At 39.9% G+C, this 15,144-nt stretch overlaps 2 protein-coding genes across 4 annotated transcripts in view; both read left to right on the forward strand.

The window, feature by feature from the left end:
* The first annotated feature begins 399 nt into the window (after positions 1 to 399).
* On the forward strand, positions 400 to 6,267 carry LOC115154010 (solute carrier family 22 member 4). Of its 2 annotated transcripts, XM_029699765.1 has the most exons (10): positions 404 to 1,086; positions 1,500 to 1,603; positions 1,679 to 1,833; positions 1,919 to 2,090; positions 2,263 to 2,389; positions 2,933 to 3,033; positions 5,093 to 5,307; positions 5,400 to 5,582; positions 5,830 to 5,965; positions 6,058 to 6,267. In XM_029699765.1, exons 1-10 carry the CDS (start codon positions 694 to 696, stop codon positions 6,131 to 6,133), a joined length of 1,662 nt encoding a protein of 553 aa, XP_029555625.1. In that variant the 5' UTR covers positions 404 to 693; the 3' UTR covers positions 6,134 to 6,267. The 2 variants fall into 2 exon arrangements, with proteins under 2 accessions (XP_029555627.1, XP_029555625.1); XM_029699767.1 differs by lacking the exon at positions 6,058 to 6,267 and having other exon boundaries at positions 400 to 1,086; positions 5,830 to 5,969.
* Positions 6,268 to 13,108: 6,841 nt separating this feature from the next.
* Positions 13,109 to 15,144, forward strand: part of LOC115154012 (long-chain-fatty-acid--CoA ligase 6) — a 106,893-nt gene continuing 104,857 nt past the window's right edge. The window contains exon 1 of one of the 2 annotated variants that reach the window (XM_029699774.1): positions 13,109 to 13,219. The gene's annotated coding sequence lies outside the window, so the exon portion shown is untranslated. Of the gene's footprint in view, positions 13,220 to 14,782; positions 14,906 to 15,144 lie in introns of those variants that run through there. The other variant, XM_029699772.1, reaches the window with a different exon arrangement.

The following is a 15,144-nucleotide window of genomic DNA, read 5'->3' on the forward strand; positions in this document are numbered from 1 at the left end:
TGCCGCTGTCAGACTTATAGTTTTTCTTTTAATTGGTAAAAACTTTAAATGATGCCATTCAGTGTCAGCTTAAGAGGTTGCTGTCAAACAGGCTGCTTATGATGCATAAGTGACTCTTCGGCTCAATCGGATCCTAATGCACACTCACTTGTCTGTTGTTTTTACAGAGCAAACTCTGACATGTGTCTTAGCCAATCATTAACTAGGTCTGGGAAGGTGTGTGAGATAAGGCTGTAGTTAGAGTGTTGTTGAGGTGGGCCCCTCTGCCCCCCTTCCCAGACGTTTCATCCCTCTTCAACTGTTGTCCTTAACTCGAGGTTGAATTCCACCACCAGCGGACATCCTATCATAAATTAACCCTCACTTTTAATTACCTTCCAATACATTACCAATACCGAGTGGGGCAATTCAAGATGCAGTGATATGTTATCTACCTGCTTTCAAGAGGGGTTGGTGCATGAAAGGAGAGAGCTCTGCTGTTTGTTGACGGTGTCAGATCAAAGGAGTGAGCTCTGCTGTTTGTTGACGGTGTCAGATGAAAGGAGAGAGCTCTGCTGTTTGTTGACGGTGTCAGATGGTGATGGATGATATCCGACACCACTACAACAACTTCTGGACAGCTATACAATGCAGGCAGTTTTCTGCAAGTGAATAAATGACTGGACTCAAAGGTCAACAGAACACAGCAGCAACATGAGAGATTACGATGGAGTCACAGCTTTCTTGGGAACATGGGGACCCTTTCAGCGGACAATCTTCTTGGCATTGGCCATCAGTATCCTGCCCAATGGGTTTACTGGTATTTATATAGTGTTTGTAGGTGATACACCGCCACATGAATGCTATGTTCCTGAGGAGTATAATATCAGTGAGATGTGGAGAAATGTGACCATCCCAATGGAGACAATAAATGGTGCATTGCAGCATAGCTCTTGCTCAAGGCTCAAAGTGGAGACAGTTAGAAACTACTCTAGCCTAAATATCATTCCAAATGTGGATGTCAACGTGAGTGAAATTGAGCTGGAAAGTTGCTTGGATGGTTGGAAATACAGCAAAGACGTCTACCAGTCAACATTCGTCACTGAGGTGAGAAATGTATTGCAAATCAATGCAAACATTATTAGCTATTCCCAAAGACCAAAACAATTCTATGTGATAAAAAGAGTATGAAAAACAAATATGTGAATGATGAACTTTAAATGCTTACACAAACACTTTGGATTGCACTGTTGGGTTACCCAAACCCTTACAACAACAAATTGCAGTTACAGTACAGTACATTTTAGTTGTACTGCAATTACTGCATCCAGAAACAAACTGCTGTGTTACTTTGCTGTCTAGTGTCATAATTTAGCAATTCACCTGTGTTTATTTTGCAGTTATAGTGCAATTACTGGTGTTTAAAATAGTACAGTAACTGCACTGTAACTGCAGTTTCACTTTTTGTAAAAGGAGAGAAAGGGCATTTGTGTAATTTAGGAAATATGTGTATTTTGCAGTGGGATGTGGTGTGTGATAATGCATACAAAGTTCCCTTGACCACTTCAATTCACTACTTTGGTGCGCTGGTGGGAACGTTCATCTCTGGCCAGCTGTCTGACAGGTCTGTACTGTATACCTCAGTCCTGATGGAGAATCATCTCAGACAATGTGACCTTACATCATTTTTCATCAACAGGTTTGGAAGAAAGCCAGCACTCTTTACTATGATGATAATCCAGAGTGTGGCCACTTTCGCACAAATATTCTCCCCAAACTGGCAGGCATTCACTATTTTTTTCTTCTTTGCTGGTGCTGGATCAGTCTCAAACTACGTCATAGCATATGTTCTTGGTAGGTTCAAAATAAGCATAACTTGTGTCTACAGTATCTCTTGCACATTTGGTAAATTTACTGAACTTGCATATCTGGTCTTCAGGGACAGAAATACTGAGCCCTGGAGCTCGTTTGGTATTCTGCTCTCTTGGAGTGTTCCTGAGCTCTGCGATTGGCTACATGTTCATGCCGGCTGTGGCATACTTCATCCGTGATTGGAGGTGGTTGCTGGTTCCCATGACAGGCTCTGGAATAATATGCCTCCCGCTATGGTGGTAAGCAAAATGTATCCCCACAGGAATGTGTTTGCCGCAAAACCTACTATGTTAATGCTCTGTGTACTCTTCTTTTAGCGAAGGTACTTATCTATGTCAAATACAAACATTAGCCTGATTTAACATAGGACCTCAGTAATGTTTATATAACTGTGCATATGTATTGGTATAGGTTCATCCCAGAGTCCCCCAGATGGCTGCTCTCTCAGGGAAGAATGGAGGAGGCTGAGGCCATACTGAGAGATGCTGCCAGAAGGAACAGAGTTGAAGCACCAGAGGTCATCTTCACTCCCTCAGAGGTGAGCAAGTTTACTTAGCTACAGTTTAGCTTGCATCATTTAATAAAATAAACCTTCCCAGGGATATGGAGTAACAAAAACCATATATAGAGGAATTACAAAAAAGTGCCTATGTCTTTTATTCCCATGTAAAAATGTTAATATCTTTTTAGGCACCTATCCAGTTGAAGTCAAAGTCCTTTTTGCTGGTGCTGCAATACATAAACTGAATGAAGTTGATTAATAACCATTGTTAAATCATTTGAGAGACTAATGCATCCCTTCCTGTTTTATGGTGTAATCCAGGTCATTCATCAGACTACTTGACCACTCACTCTGGCCTGACTCTAGTTTAGGTTTCTGAAGTGTTATCGTTTAACCAATGCAGTGTAGAACTGCAGAATAATGAAAGTGAGACGGTGGACTCTGTGCTTACGGCGATGAAGGAGAGACACGGGGAATAAAATACAGGGGAAATCTACTCTTAGCAATTTCATCCATTATGCATTTTGCTCTTCTAAATGGTGTATCCTAATAATGATCCTAATGATGACTTATCTCCAGGTAGAAGATGCTCTGGCCATGAAGGACAAGAAACACAACATTCTGGATGTCATGAGGAGCAGCAATGTGCTTTCAATTATAATTCTGTGTTCCCTTCTGTGGTAAATCTTAGCATCTGTTAACACAAATCCTACACAATCTTAAAGGAAAACTCCCCCCCAAAAAACTATATTTTGGTATTTGTTTCATTAGTCCATTGTTGACATAGTCCCAAAATGTTTTGCTTGTCAGCAATCAAGTTTTCATGATATGTAACTTTCAAAATACAGAAATCCTCACATGATGCAATTTGCATCATATGATACAAAACGCAGCATCATATTATGCAAAGTACGGTATTACTTCTTTATTTTGAAAGTTACATATCTTAACTTGATTGCTGATAAGCAAAACATTTTGGGACTATGTCAACAATGGACTAATGAAACAAATACCACAAATGTTTTGAGTGGAATTGTCATTTAATGACTCTGAATATTACTTTGTTTGTGCCTGTTCATCTACAGTTGAAGTCGGAAGTTTACATACACCTTAGCCAAATATATTTAAACTCAGTTTTTCACAGTTCCTGACATTTAATCCTAGTAAAAATTCCCTGTTTAAGGTCAGTTAGGATCACCACTTTACTTTAAGAATGTGACATTTCAGAATAATAGTAGAGAGAATGATTTATTTCAGCTTTTAATTCATTCATCACATTCCCAGTGGGCTAGAAGTTTACATACACTCAATTAGTACTTGGTAGCATTACCTTTAAATTGTTTAACTTGGGTCAAACGTTTCGAGTAGCCTTCCACAAGCTTCCCACAATAAATTGGGTGAATTTTGGCCCATTCCTCCTGACAGAGCTGGTGTAACTGAGTCAGGTTTGTAGGCCTCCTTGCTCGCACACACTTTTTCAGTTTTGCCCACACATTTTCTATGGGATTGAGGTCAGGGCTTTGTGATGGCCACTCCAATACCTTGACTTTGTTGTCCTTAAGCCATTTTGCCACAACTTTGGAAGTATGCTTGGGGTCATTGTTCATTTGGAAGACCCATTTGCGACCAAGCTTTAACTTCCTGACTGATGTCTTGAGATGTTGCTTCAATATATCCACCTAATTTTCCTCCCTCATGATGCCATCTATTTTATGAAGTGCAGCAGTCCCTCCTGCAACAAAGCACACCCACAACATGATGCTTCCACCCCCGTGCTTCATGGTTGGGATGGTGTCCTTCGGCTTGCAAGCCTCCCCCTTTTTCCAAACATAACAATGGTCATTATGGCCAGACAGTTCTATTTTTGTTTCATCAGAACAGAGGACATTTCTCCAAAAAGTACGATCTTTGTCCCCATGTGCAGTTGCAAATCATAGTCTGGCTTTTTTATGGCGGTTTTGGAGCAGTGGCTTCTTCCTTGCTGAGCGGCCTTTCAGGTTATGTCGATATAGGACTCGTTTTACTGTGGATATAGATAATGTTGTACCTGTTTCCCCCAGCATTTTCACACAGTCCTTGTTCTGGGAATGATTTGCACTTTTCACACCAAAGTACGCTCATCTCTAGGAGACAGAACGCATCTCCTTCCTGAGCGGTATGACGGATGCGTGGTCCCATGGTGTTTATACTTGCGTACTATTGTTTGTACAGATGAACGTGGTACCTTCAGGAATTTGGAAATTTCTCCCAAATATGAACCAGACTTGTGGAGGTCGGTAATCTTTTTCTGAGGTCTTGGCTGATTTATTTTGATTTTCCCATGATGTCAAGCAAAGAGGCACTGAGTTTAAAGATATGGCCTTGAAATACATCCACAGGTACACCTCCAATGGAGTCAAATTATGTCAATTAGCCTATCAGAAGCTTCTAAAGCCATGACATAATTTTCATGAATTTTCCAAGCTGTTTAAAGGCACAGTCAACTTAACATATGTAAACTTCTGACAAACTGGAATTGTGATAAAGTGAAATAATCTGTCTGTAAACAATTGTTGTAAAAACGACTTGTGTCATGCACAAAGTAGATGTCCTAACCGACTTGCCAAAACAATAGTTTGTTAACAAGAAATTTGTGGAGTGGTTGAAAAACGAGTTTTAATGACTCCAACCTAAGTGTATGTAAACTTCCGTTTTCAACTGTAATTCATTCAACTTTGTATGTTTGATTTCCCTATGCAGGATTATTATCACATGTGGCTACTTCGCCCTGATTTTGAACACCTCCAACCTCAGTGGAAATCCCTATGTCAACTGCTTCCTGTCTGGAGCTGCAGAAGTGCCAGCCTATTTCATTGCCCTGTTGCTGCTCAGATACTGTTCCAGACAGTTTTGCCAGTCCTCCACTCTTTTCCTAGGGGGAGCTGTTATTCTCTTCATTAACATGGTCCCAACAGGTAAAATTCATTGACCGTCTCAGAGGGAGTCTCATTTACAGATCTTTATAGACATCATCTAATTTACACCTGGTTGTCTCTCTATGTTTCAGATCTCCCAGGAGTGGCTATCTTCCTGGAGATGGTGGGGAAGTTTGGCTTCACGGCAGCGTTCTGTGTAGTGTACGCAGTCACGTCGGAGCTCTTCCCCACCGTGGTGAGGAACATGGCCATGGGGACGTGCTCCATGGCAGCACGCATCGGAACCATCATCTCACCCTTCATCATCTACCTCGGTAAGACCAATCAATCAGTTAATTCATCAATCAGTTAATTAATCAATCATCAATGTCAATATTGGACTGTTAATGTATATATATATATCCAATCTTGTAAGACCTGGATCACTACCCATTACTTTGTTCAGTAGAGATAAACAAGATTGAGTGGATGTATTCGACAATGTCTCTCACTGTTAATTTGGTTTTCTGATGTTCAGACCTCTCCCTTGATATTGAAAATTTCTCTTTTATTTATCTGCAGGAAATTACTACAAGTACCTACCATACATATTGATTGGTAGCTTTGCAATACTTGGGGGTCTGTTCTGCTTCATTTTACCTGAGAGTTACGGCAAGGTTTTGCCAGAGACCATCTTACAGATGCAGCATATCAAAGGGTGAGTTTGACTGTCCGTCCGTCTCTACGTACATTCCTCCATCCATCTTGATTAAGAATTGTTTCAAACATGTGTTTTCATCTTTTCTACAGGTGTCGATGCAACACAGACCAAGACAACGAAAACGTAGATAGCAAATCAGAGTATAGGAAGGAATCTAAATTGTAAATCTTGTACTTTTTCTTCTAAGCTGACATATGGAATTGTTTGAACATGGTCAAACCATGGATCATTTAGCTATTTGATTTTGAATTTTAGGACCCCTTTAGGTATAAAATAATATACTGTATATAAAAAAGTTAGTTGATAAAATATTGAATTTGGCCTTTACTACTCTAGCCCATAGAAACACATTGAATAACACATTCATAAATGGCAAAAAAGACAGTAAAAAAATAAATAATAAAGAATAAGGTTTTGAAGTGTCTGTCCTATATCTAGGAGATATAAGAAAGCTCAGGAAATATTTGTTTTTTTGGACACATATTTAACCCCTTATTTTTGTTGGCACAAATTAACCTCCATACTTCCATTCATTTGTATGGGTCACTAGTCCCGTAAAGCAAAACGGAGAACACCATCATATTCATGAGAGTCTCCTTTCCACAGTCATACAGTATAAGCTTGAAGCCCAAACGGTTCGGACGCTACAGAGAGAAGTTGGCACATCAGCATTACCGAATTCAGATGAGTCATGTGGAGCTTGTGGGGGTCATAGAGAAAGATGGAGGACCATCGTGTTTGTGAGACGTTTTCGTGAGAAGACCGATTTTCAGGATGTATCAAGGTCTGACAAACACTGCTGTAGCTCGGACACCTTCCTCTGCAGATGCGGAAGGACAACATAGCCTGATGTTGTGGATTGAGAAACACCCCAATGCAAAATACATACATAAACTGACAGATTTTGATGGGGATTATTATGTAACTTCGATTGATGCACAGGTGCGTCAAAAGACTGTTAAGGATTTTTATATGAATGTACTGTACACCTAAACTTAATACAACCAGCAAAATGAATGGTTAAGTTACAAAACTTATCACAGCATTTGGACATTAATTGTGTAGAGGTTAAAAGATAAAGACAAGTTCCTCTTAAATTAATGTGGATTCCTGGCTGAGACTAGATAACTACATAACTCTTGAGTTATGCATGAAGAGTCCCATAACCTTGTAGCGCTATTGTCAGAGAGAGGTAAAGATAAAGATTTTGTTCGGGCACCAGGCAGGTATTAACCCCGCCGAAAGGAAAAGAGTAGGATAGATCGACACACACATCAGCAGAAGAGACTGCCTTGAGTGTAGCCTGTTGGCCAGATAGCCAGTGGAGAGAAAAGATAAGACACACCATATGAAACACACATCACAGCACAGGGGTAACCCAACCAATAATACCTCATACAATAATAATGGCAGAGAAATTTAACGGCAACTTCATAGAAACTATTTACAAGAAAGAACTCAGTCATCAACATTAGAGGATTTGCAATAATCTGTTTTACCTCCCGGTGGAGGAGTGCAGAGGGTTTGAATGGTGGGCACACCGCACCAATACAGTTCCAATAACAATACACAATAAACGCGCAAGCAACCTCGCTTTAACTAACATGTCAACCCAAATACGTCTGGCAGGGCATAATAGTCCAGCGACACTAAACATCAAAGGGAAGCGCATTGACTAAAAATAAAGTCTGCTGCAATGAAAAGCATGATAGAGGGAAGAGAGAGAGAGGGGGTTGTTGACTTCAGGCTTGCAGTTGCACTTTCTGTCAGTCTTATGGTTTGTATGTCAAAGCTTCGCAACAATGTTGCTACTAATCAATGCGATCAATAACCGGTGCAGTCCCAAACGATAACTACCATGACGTAGAGCAGTAACACCGGCGATCTGGTTATAGACTTTACAAACTAAGCATTCTGAAAATAAACAAGACTTTCTGACTGCTGATGAGCTCTTAAAGTTGCAGCGTACGGTGAACGTTCTGTGCAGGATTTCGCTACAACCTCTCTAGCCTCATCATTGGCTGCTGCTCCAGTTGTGCGCAATGGCCAAGCAACTGAAAGACATGGGTGTGAGCAATATGTTAACAAGAAATGGACTGGAACTAAGCACAGGCAAAATCATAGAGGAAAATCTTGTTCAGTCTGCTTTCTACCAGATACTGGAGAGATGAATTCACCTTTCAGCAAGATAACTTAAAACACAAGGCAGAATCTACACTGGAGTTGCTTAGCAAGAAGACAGTGAATGTTCCTGAGTGGCCTGGTAACAGTTTTGACTTAAATCTGTTTGAAAATCTATTGCAATACCTGAAAATTGTTGTCTAATAGAGATCAACAACCAATTTGACAAAGCTTGAAGAATTTTGTAAAGAATAATGGGCAAATGTTGCACAATGCAGTTGTGGAAAGCTCTTAGAGACATACCCAGAAAGACTCAGAGCTGTAATCACTGCCAAAGGTGATTCTAACAAGTATTGACTCAGAAGGTTGAATACTTGTCTAATTAAGATATATTAGTGTTTTATTTTTCATTATTTTGTTTTACTAATGTTTGAATTTTTCTTCCACTTCGAATATTTTGTGTAGATTTTAATCCCACTTTGTAACACAACATAATGTGGAAAAGTTCAAGGGGTGTGGAAACTTTCTGAAGGCACTGTATGAAGGGGATAAAACTAGATCTAATGAAGCTAGCCATTCCAGCTCAGGCTTCATCAGTACTATGACGGTGGAATGGCCGTAACCATATATACAGAATATAGTACACAATCAAATAAATTACCGGTCAACATCCTAAATATTGCTCCCAGCATTGATCAAAGCTCAGAAGTAGGTGAACGGATGATCTCTGCATGTGTGGTTCCCACCATGAAGCATGGAGGAGGAGGTGTGATGTGTGGGTGTGCTTTGCTGGTGACACTGTATGTGATTTATTTAGCATTCAAGGCACACTTAACTAGCATGGCTACCACAGCATTCTGCAGCGATATGCCATCCCATCAGGTTTGCGCTTAGTGGGACTATCATTTGTTTTTCGACAGGACAATGACCCAACACACCTCCAGGCTGTGCAATTGCTATTTGACCAAGAAAGAGAGTGATGGAGTGCTGCATCAGATAACCTGGCCTCCACAATCATCCGACCTCAACCCAATTGAGATGGTTTGGGATGAGTTGGACCGCAGAGTTAAGGAAAAGCAGCCAACAAGTGCTCAGCATATGTGGGAAGTCCTTCAAGACTTTTGGAAAAGCATTTCAGGTGAAGCTGGTTTAGAGAATTGCAAAGCTGTCATCAAGGCAAAGGGTGGTTAATTTGAAGAATCTCAAATAAAAATATATTTTGATTTGTTTAACAGTTTTTTGGTTACTACATGATTCCATATGTGTTATTTCATAGTTTTGATGTCTTCATGACTATTCTACAAAGTAGAAAATAGTAAAAATAAAGAAAAACCCTTGAATGAGAAGGTGTTCTAAAACGTTTGACTGGTGATTGGAAATTATGCAGACAATTCAATTGATAAAAGCCACTATCAATCCGCAATATTAAATGCACAAATAACTTGGCTGACTATCAAGCTTAGATTAAACAGAACACAGCTAGCTGCATTTACTATGTTTTTAATCAGATGTTGTTCAAATGTCTTGCCTCCAAACCAGTTGGACTCAACTATTTTGTCCTGCCAAGCCAATGCCATGAAAACAAATTGGGAAAAAAACTATTTGATACATTTGTCATTAGCTGGCTAGCACGTTCACCAATTCACGATTAAAAAAACTGTCTGGGTCTTCACAATTGACACTGCTGACTTGACGATTAGTTTGTTTAGTTGTTCATCTCTAAACAGCTGATAACCAGGACGTGATCGCCTGCTAGCTAGCCATCTGTCCAACCAGCTAACTTAGCTTGGCTAGCTGGCTGATAAATAGCAGTGACTCAACATTTTAATTTAATAATGTTTTAACATAATGTGGTGAATAAATAAACATAATATTTAGATTTTACAAACTTCTTCCTCTGGAACATTTTCTCTCAAGCGGGGACTTAAGTTCTCCATTAATTCAGAAGTTTGGGAATTTTCGCTGTGTCGCAAGGTGTTATTGGATAGCCTCCCCTGCGAAGGGAAAGAAAAAGTATGCTCCCATGCATGCTTAATTCTGTGGTTCTTACATTGAGTTATCAGAATGAAAAGTGTGACAAAAAGGATGTTATGACTTAACAGTTAAAAAAAAAAAGGTTTTATTTACCTTTATTTAACTAGGCAAGTCAGTTAAGAACAAATTCTTATTTACAATGACGGTCTCGGAACAGTGGGTTAACTACCTTGTTCAGGAGCAGAAAGACAGCTTTTTACCATGTCAGCCTGGGGATTCGATCTAGCAACCTTTCGGTTACTGGCCCAACGCTCTAACCACTATGCTACCTGCAGCCCCCCGCCCAAAAAAAAATGTAAATACAAAAAATACTAAAAAATAACAAAAAATTAAAAAAGGTTGGTAGACTTGTTTTGGAATGGAGCAGTTCAAGAGGAATATTTCCATATCTTCACTGTGTATCTGTTCATTTCCATAAATAAGATAAATAATAAGCCCATTAGAGATTCTTATACCAAAAATGTATGGAATGATCAACCATGACTTTTAAAAGGTATTTGTATTTGTATTTATTATGGATCCCCATTAGCTGCTGCCAAAGCAGCTGCTACCCTTCCTGGGGTCCAGCAAAATTAAGGCAGTTTATACCATTTTTAAAACATTACAATACATTCACAGATTTCACAACACACTGTGTGCCCTCAGGCACCTACTCCACCACTACCACATATCCACAGTACTAAATCCATGTGTATGTTATCGTGTGTGTGCATGTGTCTGTGCCAATGTTTTTGTTGCTTCACAGTCCCCGCTGTTCCATAAGGTGTTTTTGATTCTGTTTTATAAATTTTACTGCTTGCGTCAGTTACTTGATGTGGAATAGAGTTCCATGTAGTCATGGCTCTATGTAGTACTGTGTGCCTCCCATAGTCTGTTCTGGACTTGGGAACTGTGAAGAGACCTCTTGTGGCATGTCTTGTGGGGTATGCATGGGTGTCCAAGCTGTGTGCCAGTAGTTTAGACAGACAGCTTGGTGCATTCAACATGTCAATACCTCTCATAAATAAAAGTAGTGATGAAGTCAATCTCTCCTCCACTTTCAGCCAGGAGAGCTTGACATGCATATTATTAATATTAGGTCTCTGTGTACATCCAAAGGCCAGCCGTGCTGCCCTGTTCTGAGCTAATTGCAATTTTCCTAAGTCCTAGTTTTGTCGCACCTTGACTACTGTTCAGTCGTGTGGTCAGGTGCCACACAACTAGGGGCTGTAGGACCTGCCTTGTTGATTGTGTTGTTAAGGCAGAGCATCGCTTTATTATAGACAGACTTCTCCCCATCTTAGCTACTACTGCATCAATATGTTTTGACCATGACAGTTTACAATCTACTCAATTTCCACATTATTTATTACAAGATTTAGTTGAGGTTTAGGATTTAGTGAGTGTTTTGTTCCAAATACACTGCGTTTAGTTTTTAGAAATATGTAGGGCTAACTTATTCCTTGCCACCCACTCTGAAACTAACTGCAGCTCTTTGTTGAGTGTTGCAGTCATTTCAGTTGCTGTAGTAGCTGACATGTATAGTGTTGAGTCATCCGCATACATCGACACTCTGGCTTTACTCAAAGTAGTGGAATGACTTTAGCTTCCCTCCAGGCCTGAGGGATACAAGCTCTCTATGAGGCTTAAATTGAAGATGTGGCAATATTGTCTGCTATTATCCTCAGAAATTTTACATCCAGATTGTCAGTGGCTTGTCATTGTTGATAGACACAATAATTATTTCACCTCTTCCACACTGACTTTACGGAATTCAAAAGTACAATTCTTGTCTTTCATAATGTAACGGCCGTCGTCTGAAGAAGTGGACCAAGGTGCAGCGGAGTTAGTGTTCATTATTAGATTTTAATATAAACAACATGAACACTATACAAAACAAGAAAAGAGTAAACCGACAGCAAACAGTCCTGTCTGGTACAAAACACTGACAGAAACAATTACCCACAAACCCAAAGGAAAAACATGCTCCTTATGTGTGACTCCCAATCAGCAGCAACGAGCTTCAGCTGTGCCTGATTGGGAGCCACACACACGGCCCAAAACAAAGAAATACAAAAACATAGAAAAAGGAACATAGAACGCCCACCCAATGTAACACCCTGGCCTAACCAAAATAAAGAACAAAAACCCCTCTCTATTGCCAGGGCGTTACACATAATTTGGTCCGATATACTTTGATGTGTAGTGTCAGCGCTTGTTGCTGGCATGTCATCCCTAATATTGCTTATCATGCCAATGAAAAAAATGATTAAAGTAGTTTGCAGTATAAGCGGGCTTTGTGATGAATGAGCGATCTGATTCAATGATTGAAGGAGACGAGTTGGCTTTTTTTCACAAAATGTAATTTAAGGTGCCCCAAAGCTTTTTATTATCATTCTTTATATAATTTATTTTTCATAGTGTAGTTTATTTTTATTTAGTTTAGTCACATAATTTCTTAATTTGCAGGTTTGGAAGAAGCCCAATGCTCTTTTCCATGATGATGTTACATCTTCGCCAAGGTATTCTCCCAAACTGGAAGGCATTCAGTGCCAGCTTCGTCTTTGTGGGCTTTAGTGGATTCTCCAACTATGTGGTAGCTTATGTGTTAGGTTTGTGACAAACTTTAATAATAAACTAACATTCATTCCTAATTGTCCAACTTCCATGCAAATATCGGATTTATCCAATAAGCACAATACACCTTTGACCTGTGTACTGGTTGGTGTCTGCAGAATCCAAGATTCTGCATGGGGTTCGGCTCCCTGGGGGTGTTCATGGGATCTGGTTTGGGCCAAATGTTCATGCCAGCAGTGACCTACTTCAGCCGTGACAGGAGGTGGCTCTTGGTGCCCATGGCAGAGTCTGGACGGATGCACATCCCCATCTGGTGGTAAATTGATGAATTGACACTCAACACAGTCTAGTTGAGGACCCTGGACCTGGTCGAACTGTACTACCTAATGTACTGTATGTTTGACTGGTTAATTCCAGAGTTTCCCAGATGGCTGCTCTCTCAGAGAAGAGAGGAGGGGGCTGAGGTCATACTGAGAGACGCTGCCAGGAGTAACAGAATCGCAGCACCAGAGGTATCTTCACTCCCTTAGAGCAATGGAGGTAAGCGGTTATCTTTATTGAATAGGTCTAGATTAGAGGCTAACAGAAAATCTCACACATGCACTATAGCTACAAAGATTGAGTGTTTATTGCCAAAAAACTATCAAAAAACGATATAGTGACAATAAGGTTATGTGACAAGGGAATTATGTCTACACCTCACAAACACAGAAAAATCAAGGATGGAAGGGGTAAATCCCTGAGGTGGGCAGGGAATGTACATTGCTAACTAACATTGGTAACCTACAATAGGTTGAGGATGCCTGTGAAAAGAGGGACAAGAAATATAATTTCTTGGACATTCTACATTCTACCATTGCAACATGGTCTCAATCATACTTATTTGTTCTCTTTTGTAGTAAGTCGTACTCACCGTTGTATTAGTTATATTCCTAAAAATGTTTAAGATATCAGAGTCTTATCACTCAGTCCAGGCATTAAAGGTAGACTCAGCGTTATGACATTTGCCACGATCAGCACCGCAGATATTGAGATAAGCTCACAGTCACATAGAGGATCTACGCATGTGCACGAGTGTGCTTCACGCTGATACAGTGTTGTAGCTGCTGAGCCAAAACAGCAGATCATTTTAGCCTCATGCTTCAATGCTCTTAGTTGTTGCGGAAATACCAATATTTTGCTTACTTTGTGTGTCGCTGTCTGCTTTTAACTGCTATGAATTAAGCTAGTCCTCTGTCCAATCCATGGTAAAGTTATAACATTCAACAACTAGTAAGCATATAGGACCAGCAGGTTTGCTAGGAGCAGTAAGTGTATTGGTTAATAATGAATTGTAGGTCTACAGTCCCTCTACACCAGAGAGTGTAGGAGCAAACCAGTTCAGAGTTCAATGTCATGGGTGGGTCAACTTTTAATTTGTCAATGACAAAAAACTGTCATAGACTAAATGAACTGCAATACACTTGTCTCAAATACAATAGCATAGCTAACAACACAGAACGACCGTGGACCCCACCCCCCTTTTGCCCTCAGAACAGCCTCAATTCGTCGGCATGGACTTTACAAGGTGTCAAAAGCGTTCCACAGGGATGATGGCCCATGTTGACTCCCTTGCTTCCCACAGTTGTGTCAAATTGGCTGGATATCCTTTGGGTGGTGGACCATTTTTGATATACACGGGAAAATGTTGAGCATGAAAAACTCAGCAGCGTTGCAGTCCTTGACACAAACGTGTGCGCCTGGCACCTACTACCATACCCTGTTCAAAGGCATTTACATTTTAAGCCTATTCACCCTCTGAATGTTACACATACACAATCCATGTCTTAGTTGTCTCAAGGCTTAAAAATCCTTCTTTAACATGTCTCCTCCCCTTCATCTACACTGATTGAAGTGGATTTAACAAATTACATCAATAACGGATCATAGCTTTCACCTGGATTCACCTGGTCAGTATGTCATTAATGTTTTGTACACTCAGTGTATATTTGCAATATCATCAGTAATATGAGCTGATCAAATAGCCACAATATTTTCTATTTCCTTTTTATAGATGCGCACAGCTTCCCTACCAGAGCCCTCCCCCCATTTGATCACAACAAAAAGTGAAAGTAAAATTGACTGCCATTAAAACATTGTGCGAGACTGTTATCCTTGGGTCCCTCAAACTTCATTTATATTTAGGATATTTTACTATGGAATATGATCGTCTCACTGCATTTTAAGGTGAGTTTGTGTGATGTAAATATCAAAGGATAGGATAAGAATGATTTAGGTCTTAGTGGCTACCTTAGCAATGTTTTCATAGAAGATTGATAAAAACATTGGTAAAAACATGTATTTTTTGTGTTTCGGGTAAGAATATAATACTATAATACACTCAAAATTGTGTATTGATAATAAAGCAGTAATACATGTTCATGCTTTGTTATAATCTATTAGCCATATGCTACGTGAGAAAGCAA

Source organism: Salmo trutta, chromosome 19 (assembly GCF_901001165.1).
Source record: "Salmo trutta chromosome 19, fSalTru1.1, whole genome shotgun sequence".
In the NCBI taxonomy this organism is placed as follows: domain Eukaryota; kingdom Metazoa; phylum Chordata; class Actinopteri; order Salmoniformes; family Salmonidae; genus Salmo; species Salmo trutta.